The sequence below is a fragment of the Phacochoerus africanus genome, chromosome 3 (genome assembly GCF_016906955.1).
Source record: "Phacochoerus africanus isolate WHEZ1 chromosome 3, ROS_Pafr_v1, whole genome shotgun sequence".
NCBI lineage: Eukaryota > Metazoa > Chordata > Mammalia > Artiodactyla > Suidae > Phacochoerus > Phacochoerus africanus.
The window spans coordinates 134,153,374-134,179,219 of record NC_062546.1 but is presented as its reverse complement, the minus strand read 5'-3'; the positions used below and the strand labels follow the sequence as shown (position 1 = coordinate 134,179,219).

The following is a 25,846-nucleotide window of genomic DNA, read 5'->3' as shown; positions in this document are numbered from 1 at the left end:
TAAATCTCCTAACTTTTATTTAGAGCAGGGCTCACATGGCTGGATTGAAGCAGGACCAGTTCTACAAGTAGGGGCCAGGCCAAGCCTACAGAAACATCTCTGGTACCTTGAAGAGTGCCTGGATGTAGCAAGTGCCCTACCCAGTGTATGCAGAATAAGTGACTGGATAAGTTCAGTGTGGACGGATGGATGACTGGGTGGATAGTTGAGGTGTATTGTACATGTGACTTTACATGTAGGGGGTAGGAGTTTGTACAGCCAGCACGAAAAATGGCCTTCACAATAAGCTTGCAGTCCCTCTTTTTTCTCTCCTCCCAGCCATGTGAATTCTGATGCCTGAAGCTAGAGGACTGGGGACGGTGTGCTTTACTGCCAAATGACTCTGGGGCCCCATCTCTCCCAGCTCCAGACCTGCCCCACTCCATTCTCTCTGCTCCTGAGGGACACAATAGATAAAGCTACTATGTCTTCTCCTAAGAGCTGATGCTCCTTTGTCTGTAAAGTGGGGACATCAAGTTCTGAGATTTTCAATTAGGAGATAAATGAAATGGACTGAAATACCCTGGAAGCATCACCTGTAAGAAAATAGGCAGGTTAGTCGTTCACATGAATGGAAACTGCACCCGTCAGATCTGCCCCTGTCCTCTGTGATCTGTCAGTGGCCCCAGGAGGGTTGGTATTCTTGACAGAGCAGAGCGTGGCATGGAGCCTGTGGCCAGTGCTGGCAGGATACCCGTGTCCCTGAGTGGTTCATTGAATTAATTCCTCCACCATAGGTAGTTACTCTTCGTAGTGGTTTTCTCTCCAATATTCGTCACAGTTAGTAATAGGTACCTTATTTTAAGTATCCTTAATAAACCAAAAGAAACATTTATGCAAATTAGGGGAATTACTCTCCACACAACATTTATTAAATGCCTACTGTTTGCAAGGCAACAGTGACATTACAAAGGGATCCCCTGCAATATGACTTTCCAAAGCAAATCTCTCTGAGTGCATTCAAATGTGATTTGCTTTATAAACTTCACTTATTCAGTCTACACACTCTCTAGGAATAAATAGAGTTCAGAGAGCAAGGAATTTCATCCTGAGAAGAATTAAGAGGGTGAAGCTGACCAGCAGTGTTTACCATAGGGATGAGTGGAAGTGCTTCAGAGGGAACAACTGGGAGCAGGAAATCTGAAGCCAACTGCTTGTTTTGAATCTATCCCTTTCCAGTGTGTGACCTTGGACAAGTGACCTAACCCCTCTGCGCTTCTGTTTACTTGTCTGCTAAACATGATTTCTAACACAGATCCCTCCTGAAGTCATGAGGTTTATGGCAGCATTTAGACCAATTCCTGGCACAGAATGGACTCCACATGGGTGTGAAACTCTTGTCATGTCCAGAAATTACTTCATTGCTTTAGTATTAAAATCAGCCATATTCCTCTTGGACTAGTCCTGTTCCAGCAGTTAGAAGAGCTTGTTGACACTATGTCTAACCTGGGATAGATAGTCAGTGACTTTAGGGAAGCCAGGCTGCCTCTAGAGTCCCTGGTCCTCCTTCTGTCCCTCCTCCAACCACTACAACAAGCTTATTCAATATATGCCTCTCTGTTTTTACGGAATAAAATCAGCATCTAGTGCCAAGTATAGCTGATGATCCTGCTTGTTAGTTTTTTCTGGCCTTATGTATATCTTCAAAAGTACATTGAAGTCGTTGGTTTCTTTATATCTTTTTTCACGACTCATGGACTTCTTGGTCCAGCATGATGTCAGCTCAGGGCTTGGTTATTCACCTTCATTCTATCTCCCCTCAATTCCGAATCCTAAAGAGAGACTATGATAGAAGAGAAGTGTTTATATAAGAATTCAAAATTTACAGTCTGCTCCTCGGGTGAACTGCTTTTATTGAGCCCTCACAGGGTGCAGAGTACCCCTTGGGCTACAGAGAGTGATGGAGGTGAGGAGCATCCAGGTTCATGGACCTTTGATCTAGAAACAAGCAGGGAAGATGCCAGATGCATGTGAGTTTCCTGGCTGACTTCCCAAATTCCAATGGTCAGTGTTTTCAAAAGGGGTAACGTTACTTTTATAGAGCTGACTGCTGAACCTGAAGCATAATTTACAGCTTCTAGCAGAGAAAGTTTTTAGTATGAGGTGACCCACTAATTGTATTAAAGGGTTTTCTTCCCACCTCACCTGCCCCTTACTCTCACCAGACCACTTTAGAAAAGAGGCAAGCTGCTTTTGGAGCCCCAATCCTAATCGATGCTTATGGAACCCATGTGTGTGTAGAGGCTTTTTCCCCCCTAGAGAGAGGTCCATGATTTTCATCAGTTACAAAGGAACCCTAAAACAATAAGAACTTCTGGTATGGACCAGGGGTTAGCACCTCTGGTCTGCTGGCCCATTTTTGGATGGTCCCACAAGTAAGAATGACATTTCATTTTTGAATGGTTGGGAGGAAAAATAATTAGAAGAATAATATTTCCTGACACGTGAAATTTACATGAACTTCACCTCATTGGCACATGGCCAGGCTCATCTGCTACGTATTGTCTCTGGCTGCTTTTGTGCTGCCAAGGCAGAGTCAGTAGTCGTGACAGAGAACATGCAGCCTGCACAGCTGGCTAGTCCTTTTCTGAGAACGTTTTCTGACCCCTTGTCAAGAAAGTTAATTTCAAAAACTTTTGGTTTCTATCTTGCATTTCATTCTTCCACTCAAGCATTTAAAACCAATCCTGGTAAGATTTGTTTGCCTCTCCATTTTCTCATTTAACGCCTCTGCCTTGGGCTCCGTGCAGGAGAGGAAGCCTAGATGAGACACCCTTGCTCTTGGGCAGGCCAAGCAGAGTTCACCCTCTCAGACTCTGCAGCTTGGCAGTTCGTAATAAGCACCATGAGACTGGTGGTAGTGGTGCAAGCGAGGGGGTCTCTAAGAAAGCACCATAAGCAGGGGATATTTGAGTAAATCCTAAAGAAGATAGAGCATGGCTGTCGTTTCAGACTGGGGTAGGTTGACAAGGGGAAGCAGCTGAGAAACCTCATAGGGTGTTCATGGGATCCCAGCCTTGCAAACTGGACCACGCACAATTCTTAATACGCAAGACAAAGAACTGAAATGAGGGGAGTCCCTGTTGGTATGAATACAGTGCTTTCCTGAAGGGTGAGGGGCTTTGGTCTTCTTTAGTGCCTGCCACCTACAGCGGGGACAGCCTGGAGGCCCGGGTACCCAGGGTGCGTCAACACAGCCAGTGTGCGCAGGGGTTTAAAGTGCTCTCTCCAGCACCTGATCCATCCTAAGTGCTCAATAAATATGTGTTTGATTTTGTGTCTGTGAAGGGAGTGAATTCTGAGGAAAGACAGAGCCATTTAGGTCACAAAATATGGGACAGGATTTCCCCCTCTGTTCAGTTGCTGCATTCTGCAGAATTTCAGTGGGGGCCAGTTTTGTGCTGCATAGTCCACAGACTTGGAGATACCCTGTGAACAAGACAGCTGAGGCCCAGCCTCTGAGAGTCTGCAGTTAAGCAAGGAGAGCATAGTGACAAGAAGAGGTTGGGCACAGCCTGTGAAGGAAAGAGCAAAGGTGCATTTTAGGGGGAACGGATATGGCTGTAGGGTCAAGGAGTGATTTAAGAACAGTCATACAAAATCAAATAAAATAAATTATCTAGAGCAAATATTTAGGGAGGCTAGCAGAAAGGTAAATTATGAATTCCATGCATCTCTCTGTCACTCAAAATATAGTTCCAAGAAATTGTTAAAAGCATGTGTTGGAGGAGGCTGCGCTGCTTGAGATACCTCTATTTGTATACATTTATGACAAAATACCAAGAGTTTCCTTAATTTCATCACAAGATTCATATTTTGACTCTTGAGAAAAGTTTGGCATAGCATAACTATTTGGTTTTCAAAGTGTGTACAGATGGCAGTCCACTGTCCCCCCTTTGAAAATGTACTTGAGAAAAGAGTCAACTATAGTTTCTCCCTACAAGGAAGCATGTTCTAGAGAAGCACATCAAATTACCAGAAAAGACTCAAATCTCAACCAGTGTCCTGGCCTCGCTGTAATGTTCCCCCAAGGCAGCAGAGAACAGATAAGGAGATGTCGACCTTGACATCCTGGCCCCACCAAAGGCCAGTGGAGGACTTGCGAGGTCTGGAGCCGAGGTGTGAGGCACGCATGCTACACTCTGTGGGATGTTAGCTACTGTTCTTCCAATTAGATATATTTTCACTTCCGTCTAAAATTAATTACACTTTAAGCTTTAAGAAAGGTTAAAATACTGTTGTGTTAAATAGTTTCAACAACTATTTAAAATTGTCTTTCCATTAAACTTGATTTCGTGGAATAAAATGCCTGCTTGTACCAAGATCTAGAAATAATTATTCTCTTTTCCCTCCCTCCTCCCTCCTTCCCTCTCTCCCTCCCTCCTTCCTTCCTGCCCTACTTTCAGGGATCACTACTTGTGTGGCGTGACATGGGTAACAGAAGAAAGGATTTCTTTGCAGTGGATCCGGAGGGTTCAGAACTATTCGATCATCGATATCTGTGACTATGACGAATCCACCGGAAGATGGATTTCCTCAGTGGTAAAGTTGAATCCGCTTGTTCTATTTCTAGAGCTACATGTGGTCTGAGGGCTGTATGAAAACAGGGAGAGGAAATCAAGTTTGAGTTCCTATTCTTCCTGACTCTGAAGCAGTAAGTCTTGATGGACTTTTAGGTAATTCGATACCCGGTGACATTTCTATTTCACCTTCTCTCACCAGCCATACTGTTTTAGTTATGGATGCTATCATTTGGGAAAGGGGTGGTGATGACTGGAAAGCCAGAAAGTAGAATTTGTTAGAATTCACAAAGTTTGAGAAAGCCATGGGGGCTCCAAGGTCAAGGAAGCATGTTTCCATGGAGAAAATACAGGGGATGGGGAGTGACTTGCTGAGTATATGTGAAACAAAACAAATATCAAGGGGGCATAAGTCTGTTACTGTACTGAGACTATCTTAAAGCAGCAAACAGCTTTAGAAAGTAAATAGATAACTTCTAGACTGAGAGGGTGGTTACATTAAGGCAAAGGCAAGTGTTAATCCAACCTTGAAGTGCTGGGGGCAATTCCATCCCAGAGACCAAAAGGTCTAGCTGGTGAGTCAAAATGAAAGCCCCTTTGGGACCAATAGCCTCGGGAGGGATAGGGCCTGGGAGAGGTTTGCTGGCATTTTTCAAGGACATCTCTTCAAGCCCTTTTCTGGTAATGGGCTTTGTTGCCTAGATACCTTTCCTCCCTGCTTCATCATAGTTGGGTGCAGGGCAGATTCTTGCCTCAGAAATCATGGGCCCCCTGTATCTTTATTCACTCATTTGTTATTTAAGCAATCATTGAATACCTATTATGTTCTAGGTTCTGTGCAGAGCTTTGGATGGGAAAAGAAAAAAAAAAACAGAATGAGGCAGCATGGCCTAATAAACCTCAAAATGTTTATTTTCTAGTGGGGAATCCTGTGGTGAAAATGAATTTCATTCATTTCTTGAACACTCACGGTAGCCAGACACTGTGGAGACCGAGGCTCAGTAAGGTCAAGAAGTTTTCTTAGGTCACATGACAGCCAGAATCCAAACTAAAAACAGAACAAAACAAGCTCTTTGCTTCCTGCCATGTCAATATCCTAATATCAGGATATTGTGACCTAGAAGAGTATAAGCAAGGTACAAAGAAAATGTAAGGCAGAAGAAGATAACTCTACTGGGGGCAGGCACAGGGGTATGGGAGACAACATGGAGGAGACCTAGGGCAGCCTTGGTACGTTACTGTTTGTGGGGCAGATGGAGGCATCCTATGAGTAGAGACTCTCTGAGGAGAGACAGTGCAAAGTCATCTGGGGGTGAAGAACTCAAAGCCTGCAGGGCCTGGGGGTACATAGGACTAGGGGTTGAAGAAGGGGCACAATGGTGAGAATTGAGGTTTGAGATATAAACTAAGGTTCAGGTGCCATTCTGAGAAGTTTGGCCTTACTTTGTAAGACATGGGGAGCTCTTTCAAGCTTTTAAATAGGAGAGGATGATAATGAGATGGAACTCTCTGTTTGCTTGATGAGGTCAGCTGTGGGTTGAGCAGAGTGGAGAGCAGACTGGAAGGAGAGAAGAGCAGCAGGGTCTCCAAACATGAGAACAGGGTGATGGACCTGGGAAACCTGACATGAATGAAGGCAGTAACAGTGGAGAAGGGCAAGAGAAGTCTGAGAACTAGAAGACAAGGACTGAGGGGAGCAGCTGTGAAGAGAGGGGGCATCTAGAATGATCCCTAGGTCTCTGGCTTGCATGAATGGGGCCACTAAGCAGGAGACAAATGAAGGAGTAAGAAGCTGGTGGGGATGGGAAATGATAACTATGTAATCTTTGGTTCTGTACTTGTTCAACTGAAAATGCTGGGTGAGCTTCCAGGGTGGCATATGGGTTACTCATTCAGGACAGAGCTTTAGGCAAGAGACGTAAATATTCTAATGTAGTTACGTAAAAGGTACTAACATAAATACAGACATGTCAGTGGAGACAGTCTTCAGCTAAGTATAATCCTTCTTATATTGCCACAAATTTCAGCTGAAGAATAGAACTCATATCTTACTTCTTTGTATTTTTTCTCTCCCTAGGCCCGGCAACACATTGAAATCAGTACCACTGGCTGGGTTGGAAGAGTAAGTTGTAAGAGTTATGGGGTTTTCTGTAGTATGGATTAGAGACTCAGAGCTATTTAATAAGTAGATATGCCAAAGGAGACCTCTGTGTTGTTATTAATATTAATAGAATTATTTGTTGATCTATTTCTCATAATATTTAAATGCCCTGTGGAGAGATATCTTTTTATAGAGAATATATAATATGCTCAGTTGAAAAAGATGGAAGGACAAGTGAAAATTCCAGAGAGGAGGAGACAAAACAAAAGACATACTCTAGGCAAACTGTAGCTCCTAAGTTAAAAAGCAATCATTGCTGAAAGGCAGCCAAGACACCAATGTCCTCGTTGACCTCATATTCAAAGTTAGGTGCTTAGGAGGCAGAAAACAAGGTTTCCACCCACAGCCTGCACAATTGCATAAAGAGACATGACTATAGCCAGCAGCCGCACAGCGGCATCCACACCCCAGCTGTTATACACCATACTTTGGAGAAACCATACTCATATGGGTTAACACTTAACTATACCCCGATGGCAAACTTTATCTAAGAAAGCACGGTGACCCTCAGTGACTTCCCGTGCTTTTCACTAAGCCTTATGCAGGGCCACGTTGCTACAAGATCGCAGAGTGAAGCAAATCCAGCCATCGTGGCACCTCATGTGGAAGATGAAGAATAAATCTAACCAAATTTTATGACCATTTCTATTAAGCCCTTTTAAGTGCAAAATTAAGTAACATAAAAAATGTTAAGCTTTCTTATCTCGGAGGACAGAGGTGCAGCGCCTTGGTCCTGGATCATGACCCCTTCCAGCTGGGCTTGGAGCTCCCCTAGCATTCACGCGTCCTTTTTCTTCAGGCATTTATTGGGCAGAGGGAAGAGGTTTGCCAACATGAAAAGTGGTTTCCTCCATGGCAAGAGACATGCTACACTTCCTCACGACTCTTTGAAAAAAATATGTTTTTTCCTCTCTGTATTTAACCAGACAGATGCCACTTTTCACACATTTCTACTAGGCACAACTCCATCCAGGGGAAACAGGGAAATGTATTAAAAAGATAAGGCTGTGAACACAGGTCTAGAGAGGGGAATGTGTTTCAGGGCTCTGTAATGAGAACACCAAGTGTACTGCACGCCTCAGCTTGCTCCATAAATGAATTCACTTTGAATCACTAAATAGAAGAGGGAAGCATTTTTTTTCCTTCCCCAAATGAGAGCTGATGAGAGAGGAAACATCGAGGGTGAAGTGAACCACCAATTTTAAAAGACCATCTCCTACCTGCTCTCAAATATAGTAAGGAAATCAAAGTCATAAAGCGACTTACAGGCTGCGATACTCTTCTGCTTAAACGACATTATGTTCCGAGAATTATCTTTTATCGAACTGTAAAAAATGGAAATTTTGTTCTCTATTTCCATACAACTGTTCTTTGGGGGGTAAATTGTTGATCCTACTTAAGCAGAATGAAAAGGCTTATAATAAAGACGATGCCTATATGAATGTTCCTGTAGGAAATATACAACAGACATTCCTTATGGTATCTAGTCCAGAAATGATTAGAGTTTCTAAGTCTGACTTTCAGGAAGAATTATATGTAAGAAATAGAGCGGAGGTTAGGAAATCCCTCAAATTACAAGCCCTTTCCAAGCAGAAACAGTTAAAAACTGTATTAGTCTGTTTCAAGAAAGCACCTTTGTGACATTGGGGAAGTTTACTTCTTAGAACTGAAAGGCTAATGCTAATTTTCTCACACTTAATAGCCAGAAGCCCCAGCATTTTCCTCCACAGATGGAGGATGCTCAAGAGTGACAGTAACCACTGTTCTGCATTGAGTGTCCCTATTCAAGCCTCTTCATGTGCATTCTCTCATTTATTCCCCACAGAAAATTCCCTAGGAGGTTGGGAATTTTGTCTGCATTTTCTAGGAGGAGACTTTTCTTTTGAGACATTCTGTTTTCATTTGGCAAGTAAATGAAACATGGGTTTTAGGCATAGGTGTTGGGAGGACTTTATGAAACTAAAGTTGGTACTGAGAGGAAACTAATGTGCTTTAACAAGTTTCATTTTTTTTCTATTATTTTCTAGTTTAGGCCTGCAGAACCTCATTTTACCTCTGATGGGAATAGCTTCTACAAGATCATCAGCAATGAAGAGGGCTACAAACACATTTGTCATTTCCAAACAGATAAGAGTGTGAGTATTTTTTACATAATTTATTTTGGGGTTGGTCTTTTTTTGAAACTAACTTGCAGTGTAAATCATTTGATAAGGTCGATCAGTGTGTACAAATAACCAGACTAATTCAAATTCTTCAGTGGTATCTGGAGCGAGGTGGGATGGGGTGGGAGAGCCAAGGAAAAGATTATCTGAATTCCTGATATAAATGATTCAATCCTCCCTTTAACTTTCATCAGAGAGCGAGTCTAATAAACCTCTTTTTTTAAAAAAACCCTATCAGAATTGCACATTTATTACAAAAGGAGCCTGGGAAGTCATTGGGATAGAAGCTCTTACCAGTGATTACCTGTAAGTATTCTAATAATCACTAAGACATCAATGCATTTGTCGTAATCACGCCCTCCTCTGCGCAGAAATAGGGAAAAATCTTCTACAAATGAAGAGTAGTTAATTTGGAATGTATTCAGTACTTCTTTCTTTTTAACATACGGAAGCCTTAATGATTTTCACATATGCTTAGCAGATTTGATACCCTGCCACCAAGCAACTCTACCTCTTGCTCTTACCTGCTTTACATTAGAGGAGCTGCAGCCTCTTTTTCTTAAAAGTCTTGGAACACCACATTCAGGGCATTTTGTTAAATTTCAACTGATGCCGAATTTTTGGAAGGCTTGGAGAGGTTATTTTATCTGTCCATGTCTCAGCTTCACTCTTTGGAAAATGGAAAGCTTTGCAGAGGCCGTCCACTACCACACATGAGTCGATGGGATGGGGAGTGTTATTTTTCATTAGACATTTTTATAATTCTTTATTGGCTTTACCACGGAGGAGTTTTGCCATTGCTCAAAGCAGGTTTTTTTTTTTTTTCTTTTTACGGCTGTACCTGCGGCATATGGAAATCCCCGGGCTAGGGGTAGAATTGGAGCGGCAGCTGCTGGCCTATGCCACTGCCACAGCAATGCTGGATTTGAGCCCCATCTGTGACCTATGCAGCAGCTTGTGGCAACGCCAGATCTTAAACCTACTGAGTGAGGCCAAGGATCAAATCCTCATCCTCATGGACACTCTGTCAGATCCTTAACCTGATGAGCTACGAAGGGAACTCCATCATAGCAGTTTTTGAAGGTCTTCTTTCATAGTGGCTCAGCCACTCAAGAAGATGGGGCTCCTGCCACTGTGTAGTTTGTGTTATGAAACAGAAAATGTGGAACACGGTGTAGATAAATAGGATCTCAACGTCAGGCTAGTTTTCCCATCATATTTTTATGAAAGAAGTCTTTGAATTTTTACTTGTCACCTTAATTAATGGAGCAATTCCAGTACTCAGGTATTTGTCTTTTGAAAAAAAAAAAAAACCCCGTATGTAGAGATGATGGGGAAAGGTGGCTTCTGAGGATGAGGGGGAGGGAAGAATGATAAAAGAAGGGCAAGCACTAATGCACATGGCCTCGTATGAACACTAATGCCTGCTGCTGAGGTAAACGACGTGTACTTGACTTTTCTTAAAAACATCATTGACGTATATTTCATTTATTTTCTTCCCAGGTACTACATTAGTAATGAACATAAAGGAATGCCAGGAGGAAGAAATCTCTATAGGTAAAAGTTCTTATCAAGTGGTTGACTTGAGCTTTTAGCTGAAGAGAAATTTCTGGCTCTTATGCTTTTTATTTTTGTATTAATTATTTTGCCTGGTCCTAATATGTTAAACTGGAATTACTCTCAGATGCTTTTATTCCTCTATAAACCAACCCACACATCCACAAAAGCCAATGACTATTAGATGCCTTCGTGATATTTCTAAACAATGGGAGGTTTGAAGTTATTGTGAATTAATTCATGCATTTATTTCACATTTCAAAAGTTTTTGAGTATTGCTCAGGCATTCTGATATTTTTAAAACTGGAATATGGCATTATTCAATTCCTTCTTTCATTTATCCTTTCATCAGGTACTGAATTTACACCATTGGTTTTACAGGATCCAGCTTAATGACTACACAAAAGTGACGTGCCTTAGCTGTGAGCTGAATCCAGAAAGGTGTCAGTACTATTCTGCATCATTTAGTAAAAAGGCAAAATACTATCAGCTGAGATGTTTTGGTAAGTCTGAACTGAGGACAGAAGGAGAGGGGGGTGTACTCTCAACATCCCTCTCAAGCAGCTTGCCCCACCTCACTCGCCTCTCTGGACAGCCCCCTGGCTCATGTCTCCATTCCTGAAGCCTCCCTTTGCCTGTCCAGTTTGGAAAATAGTCTTTCTGCCTCCTCAGTTCTCTCCTATTGAATCTGAGTTCCTGAAATCAGTCCTCTTCCCTTCACTCTCATTTAAATGGTGAGTTAACCACCTTTTCCTTGCCTTCTTCCGAGCGGCTTGCTTTAGACTGAAAGTACACACACCTCAGAGCTTATATGTGACAGAGGCCCTTCATCCTCATATACACAAACATTGTGCAGTTTTGTTTGTTTTTTCTTTTCAGGGCTGCACCTGGGGCATGTAGAAGTTCCCAGGCCAGGAGTCAAATTGGAGCTGCAGCTGCTGGCCAACACCACAGCCACAGCAACAGCAGATCCTTCACCCACTGAGTGAGGCCAGGGATCAAACCCACAACTTCATGGATACTAGTCAGGTTCATTACTGCTGAGCCATAGCAGGAACTCCCATATTGTGCATATTTTTAATGCAAATTACAGTTTTACATACTTACTCCTTTAAATGGGAAAAATGTATGTGGGTGGTGCCTGCCTGTCACTCAGCCTGCTCACAGCTTTATTGTCTGTGGTTATTGTTATGATTGTTTTCTTTATTATAAATGAAAAAATCCAGAGCAGGAGAGGCACAAGTCACACAGCTGATAACACACAGCGGGATTCACACACAGGCTTCTGCCATTAAGTACTGTGCTAGATTACTTCTCAAAGTGAGAGAAAGAATCTGGATGTTCTGAAAAGAACTGTCCGTCACCAAAAAGAGGTCTCCAGATCAGTTATCTGAACCTTTCTTTACTGGCACATTTTCTTTAATATCACATTATTCCTCACAGTTCTTTACGATAAATCTTTCCAGTCACCATTTCCCAGATGTGTGTTCTATATGCATTGGGGACTGTGCTCAAGTTTTGTATTCATGACCTTGTTTGATCCTTAAGAAAATTCTGTAATGTAGATGTTATTATCCTCAGTTCATATGTGAGGAGATTGAAGCATAGACCTGTCTTAGGTCACAAAGCAGGAAAGTTGGGAATTCAAACCCAGGTCCGTATAATGCCTCCACTGTGGTTCTGATCAAATGTAAAAATTAATATGATGAAACAAATACATCAAAATTAAAGACCTCATAAAATAGCTTTTTCCATACATTACCTTCTACTCTGCAGCTACCACAGTTGGGATAAATAGTGAAGATCTAAGCGTGTGAGAAAAACACTTTTGCATGCCAGGAAGGAATGGCTTATCCAAGTCAGGCACAGTGCAGATGTGCCGCCTGGCCCAGGACTTGGCGGTGGGGGCAGCAGCAGAGGAAAATCTGCCCCTTGTCTGGGGGTTGGGATGGGGGTGAGTTTGGGAGACGGGCTCTGGAGCTCTGCTCTGAAGAGGCAGGGCCTGGGAGCTGGTGCAGTCCTTGCTGGACCAAGGAGTTAGATCAGGGAAAGATAGCGGCTCCCCATTGGCTTAGTTCACAGATGGAGAAGTTGGGCTCTGGCATAATAATGTGCACAGGGCAACCAGCAGGACCAGAGGTGCAGTTTCTGCTTCATTCTCCAGAGCTCTGTGCCTTTGTAATACTTGTCACACTCAAATTGCCCTCATTTTAAAGAAAGGGAAAATCAGCTAACACTTAGTAAGCCTTTTATCCACTGTGATATTTATGCTATCAAAGTTAAATGGTAACATGTTATTTTTGCAAATTATGTTATCTTCTTAAAAAGAAAAAACTAAAATATATTTTTCTCTGATTATGTTAACAGGCCCTGGTCTGCCCCTCTATACTCTGCATAGCAGTAGCAGTGATAAAGGTATTTTTTTCATACGTCACTCTTCATCTGCTTTTTTAGGAAGGTGTGTGTGACTAGGAGCAATGTATACTTAGCACAATGGGATTTGCTTTAGCTTTAGAGTGTCTTGACAATGCCTTGAACACAAGGTTTATAACCCAAAGTATGAATAGTCCCATCAGTGAATTGCCCATTTGTTCATTATTGCTTTTCACAATCCAAATTCTTCATGTTGTAACATAACTGCCATCTCAATTATTTGTTTAGAACTAAGAGTCCTGGAAGACAATTCAGCTTTGGATAAAATGCTGCAGGATGTCCAGATGCCCTCAAAAAAACTGGACGTCATTAATTTGCATGGCACAAGTAAGTTAAATTTTTCTTGGAACATAACTTTACATGGAAACACCAGTAAAACTAAATGTAATGATCTAACAGTATGTATTTTATGCTATACATAAATCTAACGCAGGTTATTTTTCCATGAAATGTTCTGTCACAAGAACTACTAGCTTTACATTTTTTTAATTTAAAAATATAGTACCATTCTATGTAAAATATATTCTGTTAAAAAAATATTTGGAGAAAATGCACACTATTGTTAGCTCAGTTTCATCACATTAGTAATTCTGTTCTACTATTAAATATTAACTGTGTTTTTAACTTGATATCTTTTTTGTTTGTTTTTTATTTAAGTATAGTTGATATACAATGTTGTGCCAATTTCTTTCTTTTTTTCTTTTAGCCTTTTCTAGAGCCGCTTCCCTCGGCATATGGAGGTTCCCAGGCTAGGGGTCTAATCAGAGCTGTAGCCACCGGCCTATACCAGAGCCACAGCAACGCGGGATCCGAGCCGCATCTGCGACCCACACCACAGCTCATGGCAACGCCAGATCCTTAACCCACTGAGCAAGGCCAGGGATCGAACCCGCAACCTCATGGTTCCTAGTCGGATTCATTAACCACTGTGCCACAATGGGAACTCCATGTTGTGCCAATTTCTGTATGGCACAAGTGAACTTAATGATATCTTAATACATTTTACCTTAAACAAAAAGGATTGGAAAATAATTTGTATAAAAAATTTTGAGTTGGCTATAAAGTGTTAAAACTTCAATCTCAGGACAAGAATCTTGAATTTTCCCTAACTTCCTCCCTGTGATAGTTAGCCTGGCCGCTTGGCCAGGTGGCCTGATCATGGATTATGTTTAGGGACCACTAAAAACAAGGGGTTTCTTTATGCAGAAAATCTTATAATTTGTTTGTTTTTATTTGTTTGTTTTGCCACACCCAAAGCATGCAGAAGTTCCCTGGTCAGGGATCTAACCCTTACCACCAGCAGCAACCCACAGCAACCCAAACCACTGCAGTGTTGATGTTCGATCCTTAACCCACTGGGCCACAAGGGAACTCCTGTTTGCTTGTTTTTTCCATTAGGGGCTTCCATTAGGGGATAACAGCTTATAGGGGAGGGGGAAAATCTATCAGGATTGATTTGTTTAAGATTATCTTCTAAATATAGGATAATAATGGAAAAAATCAGCTCATCTAACTATAAATGGCAGGAAAAGCATGGAGAGTGGAGGGTACTTCTGAAGAACAGCTTAGAGTAGGGCTCCTGAAACTGAAGGCGCTTATGTGTCACCAAGACCTTATTAATATGCACATTCTAAGCCAGCAGGTCAGGGTGGGTTTAGGGTTTTGAGTTTGTGATAAGCTCCTCCATGATTGATGCCAGTGCTGTTGGCCTCTAACTCAGGCTTGACTGGCAAGGACTTAGAGTTCTGGAGAGCTAACTGGACCACCTGGTGCAGAAGGCATGGCATACTAAGATGCGACATTCTATTTCAGTTGGAAAACAGTGGGGAGTCTCTGAGGGTTTACGGTCAGGGAAACCACGGATTGGATGGATAACCTGATAGGGAATGAAGCATGGAGCTGCAAGAATGGAAGAGTCCAGTAGGGAGATGGTTGTAACCATTCAAACTCCTGGAAAGGAGGGTCTGAGGGAAAGTCAGGGAGGAGAGAGGAGAGCAGAGGGCAGTGGGACTGGGGATTGGAAAGAACCCCCCGCCCCCCAAACAAAAGACTGCATCTTCTAAAAGGTGGAACAAAAGCAATTACAGTCACCTAGTGCTGATCCAAATAAAGGAGAGCTCAAGTGGTGGGTTTAAAACATCACAATCAAATGACAGCTTGACATTCTACTGAAATATAATAGGCTAAAATTTTTGTTCTCAGAGTTCCCATCGTGGCTTAGTGGAAATGAATCTGACTAGCATCAGTGAGGATGCAGGTTCAATCCCTGGCCTTACTCAGTGGGTTAAGGATCTGGCATTGCTGTGAGCTGTGGTGTAGGTCAAAGACACAGCTCAGATCCTGCATTGCTGTGGCGTAGGTCAGCAGCTGCAGCTCTGATTTGAGCCTGGGAACCTCCATATGCCGTGGGTGCAGCCCTAAAAAAAGAGACAAAAAAAATTTTGCTCCCATAAGCACATTTAATCAGCAGGTATAAAATAACCAGCAAAATACAAATTGAAGAAAAATCTGTCTATATAAAGATTTTATTCCTAAATCTTTCTCCTTTCCTCAATTGAAATAGTTGCAATAACAAGTCTGTTCTCCAAGTCCATGATTTTCTTTTCTGTGGAAAGGTTCCTTTATGCCATGTATTAGATTCCAGATATAAGTGATGTTATATGGTATTTGTCTTTTTCTGACTAACTTCACTCAGGATGAGAGTCTCTAGTTCCATCCATGTTGCTGCAAATGGCATTCTTTTGTTCTTTTTATGGCTGAGTAGTATTCCATTGTGTATATATACCACATCTTCTTGATCCAGCCATCTATCAGTGGACATTTAGGTTGATTCCACGTCTTGGCTATTGTGAATAGTGCTGCAATGCATGTGTCTTTTTTAAGTTGAGTTTTGTCTGGATATATGCCCAAGAGTGGGATTGCTGGGTCATATGGTAGTTCTATGTATAGTTTTCTAAGATACCTCCATACCGTTCTCCATAGTGGTTGTACCAGCTTACATTCCCACCAACAGTGCAGGAATGTTCCCTTTTCTCCACACCCCCTCCAGCATTTGTTACTTGTAGACTTATTAATGATGGCCATTCTGACTGGTGTGAGGTGGTATCTCATGGTAGTTTTGATTTGCATTTCTCTAATAATAAGGGATTTTGAGCATTGTTTCAAGTGCTTGTTGGCCAGCTGTATATCTTCTTTGGAGAAATGTCTATTCAGGTCCTTTGCCCATCTTTCATTTGGGTTGTTGGCTTTTTTGCTGTTGAGTTGTATAAGTTGTTTGTAGATTCTAGAGCTTAAGCTCTTGTCAGTTGCATCATTTGAAACTATTTTCTCCCATTCTGTATGTTATCTTTTTGTTTTCTTTTTGGTTTCCTTTGCTGTGCAAAAGCTTGTCAGTTTGATTAGGTCCCATTGGTTTATTTTTGCTTTTATTTCTGTTGCTTTGGGAGACTGACCTGAGAAAATATTTGTAAGGTTGATGTCAGAGAATGTTTTGCCTATGTTCTCTTCCAGGAGAATAGACTTGTGGTTGCCAAGGGGAAAGGGGAGGGAGTGGGAGGGACTGGGAACTTGGGGTAAATAGATGCAGAATGTTGCCTTTGGGATGGATCAGCAATGGGATCCTGCTGTGTGGCACTGGGAACTCTGTCTAGTCACTTATGATGGAACACGTAATGTGAGAAAAAAGAATGTACACACGTGTGTGTAACTGGGTCACCGTGCTGTACAGCAGAAAAAATACATATATAAATAAATATAAAAAAAGATTTTTCCCCAGTTTAAAAGAAAAAGAAAGAAAGAATTGCGATAAACAAAAACAAAAGAAAGATAAGTATAAGGAAGAAGCAGCTCTAGGAATAAATTTTTTTTTTCCCTGCAGCTTAAATCTACTGAAGCTGGAAATATTTTTAAGTATGAAACAACTCTCTCTCCTTCTCTTAAAGATTAGTCTAACTAATTAGCCTGAATTTAGGACCAAAGATAACCAAGTTATTATTTAGGGACCAGTTTTATTAAACTCATCTTAAATCAAGCTCAGAGAATTCAAAGACCTGCACAAGATCTTACAGTATACTAACTGTTTGCTCCATGCAAAGCTGATTTCCTTCTGTGAGACACAGAGCTGAAAAGAGGAACTCAGCTTTACGGTCTGGGATGGTAGTAAGAATTATAAAAATGTTATTAAATCCAAATTTTAAGATAGAGTTGGGGCCAACTGAAAATCCTAACTATCTTCAAGGAAATTCAAGAAGAGGAAAACATTTTGGAGGCAAACTTAGAACATAAGCCATAAACAAACTAGACAAGTAGATCAGATGCCAAAGAACAGAATCCTAAAAACAAAACATTAGCAATTCTAAGATGCATTTTTATTTTACTAGGCACCACAGTATTTAATAGATACATTAGAAACAAATTTATTTTAGCCTTAAACTGATAATTTAACCTGAAAGAGAATGTTTTTATATCTGAAAAACATGCCTTATCAAATCGGTTCATTTTCTTTTTCTATTCTAATTTAACAAATTGCTAAACTCTACATATTATCACGGACAGAGCTAAGGGACCAAAATCCATGTGTTAATAATTGTTCTTAAGTCACTAATTACTCTTTCTCTTTGTTTAGAATTTTGGTATCAGATGATCTTGCCTCCTCATTTTGATAAGTCCAAGAAATATCCTCTGTTAATAGATGTGTAAGTATTCAAGATAAGGGAATGATTTAGAAGATAACTATTGTACATGTTTTGCCCAGTGCAGGTTACTGCAAAATAGAGCCAAATCTCTTCCCGAATCACTGTGAGGCAGTTCTAATATTTCTTCTTCTATTTTGCAATCACAGATCCAAACCTGTGTTTTCTACCATCTTTCTAAGGAAGAAGATAAACACTTTTCTTCTGTCATAAGGGCATATGAATTTTATTTTGATTTTTTTTCCCATGAACGCCAAAGGCATTCCAAATGGATTTGCAAGTCCCCATTTTCATCCTTGCCTTTTGGACATTTAATAAGCAAGAGATGAGTATCAACAGTCTTTACTGTTTCCTTATCCCCAAACTTGCCCCAGGATCTCCCTTTGGTGGCTTTTAGTTTATTCCAATATCAGGCTTCTCTTTCTCTAGTTCCTGAAATATTACTGCTTGCTGTTTTCCAGTCCCTTTTTTGGGGGAAGAGGAGATGTGACACAGGAAAATATTCATTAGAATTCAAGTGTTTTTAAGTTCTAGAGAAAGTTCTGAAATCACTGTCTTTGATCAGTAAATATGAGCTCACGAGAAGCTAAATATGGAGTCTTTGTAAAATATTTTTGATAATTATTAGGAATACATTTTACTTCAGTCTTTCCAAAATTGCCCTGACTTCACGCATAATGCCATGTTGCTGCTCTTCCTGTCTCAGCTTGCCTCATTTCCTTTATTCAAAACAAAATAAAACAAACCAATAGATGTGCTGGGTGCCTGCTGCATACCAGGTAATTTGTCTTATTTAGTCCACAGGGCAGGCTGATATGGTGAGTTCTTTTGGGACCATGATATAGAAACTCAGGAACAACATTTTTCTATTGGGAGGAGATGGGTGGGGTTGAGGTGGGGAGGCTTGGGGGAGGAGGGGTGGTATAGGTACTAGAATCAGACACAGCCTTGTTCCACTGTACTTAACAGTTGACATAAACAAAATATAAAAGCGAGAAGAAAGAGAAAGGTATTTTAAATTTCTGGGTGTGCAGTTTGTTTTCATTAACCCTACTGTAATCAAATTTTGACTGTAGTAACATTCACTTACCTTGGGCTTCAGACCCAGCACTAAAAAAATGTTCCTTTACCTTTAGCAAAGAGTGATATTTTTATCCTCAGTAAGTAATGACTAGACCCCTGCCCCCACCTTGTTAGGAAAGTTGAAAAAAAATATGGTAAATTCAGTGCCCATTTCCTTTTTTTTTTTTCTTTTTGTCTTTTTGCCATTTCTTGGACTGCTTCCACAACATATGGAGGTTCCCAGGCTAGGGGTCAAATCAGAGCTGTAGCCACCAGCCTACACCACAGCCGCAGCAACACAGGATCTGAGCCTCGTCTGCACCTACACCAGAGCTCACAGCAACGCTGGATCCTTAATCCACTGAGCGAGGCCAGGGATCGAACCAGCAACCTCATGGTTCCTAGTCGGTTTGTTAACCACTGAACCATGATGGGAACTCCATTGCCCATTTCTTTTCTGTGATTTACCTCTTCATGTTCTTAGATGTCTGAATCTTTGCTTTATATTTTTAAAAATACTGTTTAATCTTAGGGTGTTAGTAACTTGATACATAACTAATATTAAGGGAAGCTATTATTCTACCAAAATCTATTTTTTGCATGAGATGTAATTTTTTATTTTAAAATTTTTATTTAATTTTTTAGCAAAGGTTCTGGTATTTATTTTGCTTTGTGCTTCTTCTCTTTTTACTGTTTTTATTGAGTGAAAGATCCTTTAAATTCTATAGTGCTTTACAGTTTTTAAAAGTTTCACATACAAGATTTCATATAATCCCATAATAATTTTTCCCTACCACCCCATCTTGTACCCCCTTTCCCTCTCCCCACTGGTAACTACTAGTTTGTTCTCTATATCTGTGTTATTCTATCAGATTTAATATCATTGAAAGGACCAAGGCATTTCATATGTTAAAAAATATTTACTTGCTGGAGAAATTCATGAATGTGTCCTTTTAAAAGTCAGAGTGTTAAAATATCCAGCTTAAAATTAAAGGAATACAATATTGTGTTAAACCTAATGTTCTTTTGATTTCCACCCCTAAGGAAAGGGGGTAAAATGTGTTCAAGCAAGATTTATCTAATCCTATGGAGGGGAGAGTGAGCAGATGAGTAGGAGAGATGGGCTAGAGAGGAAAGAGTTACTGGAGAAGATCTGGTTCCGGGAGTCCTATAGATGGTGCAGAGGCACCATATTTTCACGAGCTTCTACAAGCTATAGGGAATTTCTCTTGAATTAACAAATGGAAATAAGAGGGCTTAATGGAGATGGTACATACAGTTGTATATGGATAGGTTGCAACCTGTGAAGATTGCTACCATGAGAGAGTTAAAATTGTTAATAAATAGAACACTGAACAATATACCTGTTTTCCAATACAGACTCTTCCTTTCTCCTTTGAAGTTTTAAGGAAGGACTTTTATTACTTTGGCCCATCACACAGTGATTTGTGGAGCCTTAGTGAGCAAGCACTGTGCTGGGTACTGGGGGAAAGTCCTTAGAGGAGTTCCAACTAAGGAAACTTGTAGCCTAGGGTCGTTGCTAAGCAGAGATGGAAAGACATATTCAAAACTTCATTTATTGTCATCATTATTTTTTCATAATGCCAACTCCCAAATCCCAACTATTATTTACTTGTTGATTTCCAAGATATATACGATTTAGAAAGTGTTGGCCTGTGAAGTTGGTGTTTGATAACAGTCTTCAAGATAAAACTGATGGGCAGCTTTGGAGGAGACACATAGCTATTAGAGTCAAGTCGCCAAGTTTTTGATGATCCATTGTGGACACCCTGGTGGCTGGCTGACAGGATTTCAGGCTCATGAACAGGAAAGATGCACACTTCTTGTCCTCAGGGGACAAAAATGCAAGCACTCCTCATTTGATTTAGGCAAAGTACAAAGGCTAACTATTGGGAATTTTTCACAGGTATGCAGGCCCTTGTAGTCAAAAAGTAGACACCATCTTCAGACTCAGCTGGGCTACTTACCTTGCAAGTACAGAGAACATTATAGTAGCTAGCTTTGATGGCAGAGGAAGTGGTTACCAAGGAGATAAGATCATGCACGCAATTAACAGAAGACTGGGAACATTTGAAGTTGAAGATCAAATTGAAGCAACCAGGTGAGTGACTAAGTGATGAATTCAAAGGTAATTTGATTGTTTTTTCTCCCTCCATATTTTAAAGTTGTGAAGTGTAAAGAATTTAAAGTGTCCTGGAATGAATTTATAATTTTTCATCTGTGGGCCGGATTTTTAGTGAAGGTATCATGTTTAGACTTAAAAAGGGAGTGTCAGAGCACTACCACCTTCAAGGAATAGAGACTCAGAATTGATCAAACACATGACCAAACTGAGGGATAAATGGACCCCTGAGTAAACATATAACTAAACAAAGAAACCATCCCTACAGTCAAGGATAAGAGGGGTTCAGTGTACATTTACATTGGAGGAGGCTGAGGCTATGTAGTTCTAGAAGTGGCTCCTACATTCTGCTGAGTGAGGGTTACTCCCCAACTTTGGGACAATTATGGGGCACAAGCACTGTCACTCACAATTAGAAGGGCTTTGTTAGGGATGAATCACATCTTGTGCTCTTCAGTAATGGGGCAATAAATAGATGTGATCTGGCTCATTCATAATCATGAGTGGTGGTTACGCTGGAATGCACATGTAACATGGGTGGTATTTTACACACATGATCATTGAGGCTACACATCAACCTAAGGTATAAAATACCTTATATTTCAGGTAAAGAAATGGAGTCTCCCAGGCTAGGTAATTTGCCAGGACTGGTCAGAATTTGAACCCAGGTCCTACTCTAACTCACATTCAATTGCTTTCAACTAATAAATGGGAAATGTAGTCTTTGAGTTTCTCTACCAACTTCCTGTATGTCTGGAAACCATAAGTGAATCATTAGAAATAATGGTTATGTAATCATAAACTAAGAAATGGAGAAAAATTGTGAATGATTAAATGGATGGAGAAAAATGCCTTTCAAAAAAAAAATGAATAACCAAAGAGAAGAGAAGAATTTATTAAGTATACCTAAGTCTGTTACACCAAAGTTGATGATTAGCTATTTTCCCTAAGGATAAAAAAAGAGAGAGAGAGAGAGAGGTTTAGGTAAGAGATAGGATAAGTTGGTTCAGGAGTGAGGCTGTGATATTTTACAGATACATTTCTATTTATCCAGGTTGGTCCTCTGTGAGAGAGGACATGGTTTCCTGGGCCTAAAATTACAAAATCCACAATATACAACTCCATTTAAAAAGTAATGAGTAGTTGCTTTTCACTAACTAAAAAGAACTGTACACAACAACACAGATAAATCTTACAGATTGTTGAATGAAAGAAGCCAGGCACAAACACATATATTCTCCACTACCCAATTTATTATTGCTACAAATTCAGGTGAAATTTTTATAGAGTCTAATAAAAGGAAAACATTTCTTTTTTTTTTCCTTTGTGCAAAGGGAAAAATGACCCAGAGGCTTCTGGGTGGTAGTAATGCCCTGGATCCTGGTTCAAGATATGCACAGTCTGTAAAAGTTTATCACCTTGTACCCTCACGATCTGGCGCACATTTCTGTACATACATGCTCTAAGTTTAAAAGGCTTACATGGACAAGATAGTGGAAAATTACTTAAATTTAACTTTTTTTCTAATACTGCTTAACTCAGGGAAGCCTAAGACATATGTCATCAAGATTCTTGGAGTTCCCATCGTTAGTGAAAACCCATCTGACTGGTAACCCTTTTTAGTTAGTGGAAATCCATCTGACTGGTATCCATGAGGACACAGGTTCGAGCTCTGGCCTTGCTCAGTGGGTTAAGGATCCTGAGTTGCCATGAGCTGCGGTGTAGGTTGCCGATGCAGCTTAGATCTGGTGTTGCTGTGGCTGTGCTGTAGGCCAGCAGGCTACGCTCTAATTCAGCCCCCTAGCCTGGGATCCTCCATGTACCGCAGATGTGGCCCTAAAAAAAAAGAAAAAGAAAAAGAAAAGAAAACACAAAGATTCTTAAAGTTACATAGAGGTCAATGCAAGGGTCCCCCACCTCCCCCAAAACTACAAAATTACGAGCCCCATTGGGTAGATTTTTTTTAAATAAATAAATTACCTTTTTATGTAAGGCTAAAATGAAGAACTGGGTGCGTAAAACATTTTTCTCCTTTCTTTACCTGGATTCCAATCCTGAACACAATTTAGTGACAGAAAGACTTCATAATCCATCAAAGAAAAATTGCTTCTTATTTAATAGTGCTGTGCTAACTAATTAACACTCATGGTAAGAAGGGATATATTTAGAGAATGGTGTTTAAATTCTCAGGTAAGGGGCCTAGAGACATTTCTAAGCCCTACCCAGATGTTCTCCACGCCCCTCTATTTCTCCATTGCAGGGGCGGCCTCCCTCAAGCTGAAAAACATCTGGAGAGATTGAAATTCAATTATGTAAAGAAAAGTGCATCTGGGCTGCAAATTTTTATATAAAGCTGTGAAAGAAACAGCCAGGATTTGTTTTCTGTGAATGACACACACACACACACACACACACACACACACACACACACACACACACACACACACACACACACACCGGGTTTTTATGGACTCCAACACAAGTCAACCTGGTTCATCTGGCTCTTAAGTTAAAAATGATAGACATGGGTCTCAGGTGTTTGATGGCTAGCAGCAATTCATCTTCATTTCTAATAGAATGAAATAGAGAATAAATGGCAGGATTTCACATTTGTGCAGTTATCTTAATTTTCTATACACAGTGAGATACTAATTCATGAGCTTGTTCCATGTGTTTTAGACAATTTTCAAAAATGGGATTTGTGGATGACAAGCGGATTGCAATTTGGGGCTGGGTGAGTAGTTTGCTTGATGACTCTGCCTGATTTCCTTAGTAAATCCTTTTGTAGGTGAATATTTGGAGGTGAAAATCATCTCTATCATTTCAGTCTAAGAAGGTCCCAGTGTCTAATCTGGGCAATGAGTTCTCCTCGGGCTTATACCTTTGTTTATTATGATCAAAGTGGGGAAAGGGAGGAAATGAGGAAAGGAGAGAAAGAGGGAAAAGAGAATGAAGGATAGAGGGAGAGAGGGAAGGAGGGAGATTTTTTTCTCATGAGTCCAAGTCAGTAAATATTGAGTGTTTATTGCTTTTATTTTTGGTCTTTGATTGGCACTATCTAGCAAATTTCCGATGCTTTCCCCCGTATACCTATCAGGAAAAGTGACCGACTGGGGCTCTGAAAGTTTAGATACTGCCCATTTAAAGCCTATTTAAGCCTCCTCTACCATGCTTTCCATCTTGAAAGAGGCACGGTATATAAAAATGTGAGAAATGTGGAAACTGCTTACCATATGTCCTTAATTCCTTTACCTCCATAAAAATAACTGTTTCCATTTCTTAGTCATATGGAGGGTATGTAACCTCAATGGTCCTGGGAGCAGGAAGTGGCGTGTTCAAGTGTGGAATAGCCGTGGCACCTGTGTCAAAGTGGGAGTACTACGGTATGTGGTCACTCTTGGGGACAGAGAGATACTGAGAGTTAACTGTCACATTTCAATGTCAAACCCTTCCTTTTTGAGTTTCAGTGTTTCTACAGTACATAAGCTGATTCATCTTAGAAATATTTGACAGATACCTGTAATAAAACATTCTCACTCATTCTGCTATTGGGAAAGGCTGGATGGTAGTAAATGTTATCTACATGCTTAGTTATCAGAAAATTCTGATTTCCAAATTTATTATCAACAAATTCTATTTCTCCTGATTTAAAGCATCCCCTCTGCTATACTTCTTCAGATAAACTCTTCATTATCTTTATTCTGTTTTGAGTTTGGGGCTTCACATATTAGAAGATATAAGAGATGCATGCATATCTTTCCCTTCAGATAAAGGTCAAATATAAGTAGGGCTTGGGGTGGAAAGAAGAGACTAGGGACAGGGGAATTCCTGGGGGGGAAGGGGTTGTTTTCACTGTCTCTGAGTAGGTGAAAGCCACCCTAGAATATCCTCTTCACCACTGAGAAAATGTTTTTCAATCATAGACATGTAAGGCTTTAATTCCCAAGCAGGAGGGAGTTAGCAGTAGAACACTAGGTAGGAGGGAGAGTCAGAGATGGGGAGAAGACAAATTATTTTCCTGTACCTCTTCTGACCCATCTCAAATCGTTTACCTAGCATCTTTAACTATCAATAATCATTAACTATTTTATGTTCTAATATATGATAGTAACAATCCTGTGAAAAACCCTTCTTTAAATCCTCTCCAAGTCAAGAGAAGCCAATGTAAATGATACATAACCATTTTTCTATTAAAAAAAATGGTGAATTTGGTTACAATTGAGCCTTCGACAGTAGATTTGTTTTCATAGAATACTTTGCTGCTTGATATTGTTTTGCTGTATGGCTTGTTTTTGGAGACCTCTGGTGGTCAATAAAATAATAGAAACAATCCCCATGAATTTGGAAATATATAACGCTAAGAGAACTACATCAAATGTATATGGACCAACCTAACACTTGGGAACTTTCTAGAATTCTTATATATTCTATGTACAAGATTGCTCAGAAATCAATTGAAAGAGTATTCAAGGCATATGTCTAAAATTTACGACAGTGACATTAAGCATTATTAAGCATTTTTAAGTAGTATTGTAGAAATTTTATATCTTCTTTCACATAAAAATCTGGTTAGCATAATGAGAAAAGTATTATGCTATAGGACAAAAAAAATGTGGCTGTTTGGGGAAAATTTTTGTTTTGCCCTTTAAAGTCCCCCCCCAATTAAACGTAAAACCTAAAGTTATTCATATTTAAATGTTAAAAGATATGAACATTTTAGGAGAATCTTATATTTTAAAGTGTTCTTTAAAATATATTTTTTATATTAGTGTCCTCTAGATATAAAAAATTACATAGTCTTTATTCACTTTAATCAAAATGATAAAATATCACTATTATTCATTTTGAAGGAAAATATTTTGAGTTCCATAAAAATGGCATGATCAATACATGTGGAACAACTAACACTAGTTATCAATGCAGTTTTTATTTTTATTTATTTATTTATTTATTTTTGTCTTTTTGCCTTTTCTAGGGCTGCTCCCGCTGCATATGGAGGTTCCCAGGCTAGGGGTCTAATCAGAGCTGTTGATGCCGGCCTACGCCAGAGCCAAGGCAACGTGGGATCCAAACCACGT

The 25,846-nt window shown here is 40.2% G+C and overlaps 1 protein-coding gene across 5 annotated transcripts in view; it reads left to right on the top strand.

Annotated features, from left to right (window-relative positions):
- DPP4 (dipeptidyl peptidase 4) overlaps positions 1-25,846 on the top strand; it is an 82,395-nt gene that overhangs the window by 42,344 nt on the left and 14,205 nt on the right. For all 5 annotated transcript variants that reach the window (XM_047772741.1, XM_047772740.1, XM_047772743.1 and 2 more), the window contains 12 exons: positions 4,446-4,581; positions 6,637-6,681; positions 8,748-8,855; positions 9,121-9,188; positions 10,386-10,439; positions 10,821-10,942; positions 12,807-12,854; positions 13,101-13,199; positions 17,497-17,566; positions 20,553-20,747; positions 23,448-23,502; positions 24,052-24,151. In XM_047772741.1, the coding sequence (XP_047628697.1) occupies positions 4,446-4,581; positions 6,637-6,681; positions 8,748-8,855; positions 9,121-9,188; positions 10,386-10,439; positions 10,821-10,942; positions 12,807-12,854; positions 13,101-13,199; positions 17,497-17,566; positions 20,553-20,747; positions 23,448-23,502; positions 24,052-24,151 (1,100 nt within the window). The remainder of the gene's footprint in view (positions 1-4,445; positions 4,582-6,636; positions 6,682-8,747; positions 8,856-9,120; positions 9,189-10,385; positions 10,440-10,820; positions 10,943-12,806; positions 12,855-13,100; positions 13,200-17,496; positions 17,567-20,552; positions 20,748-23,447; positions 23,503-24,051; positions 24,152-25,846) is intronic.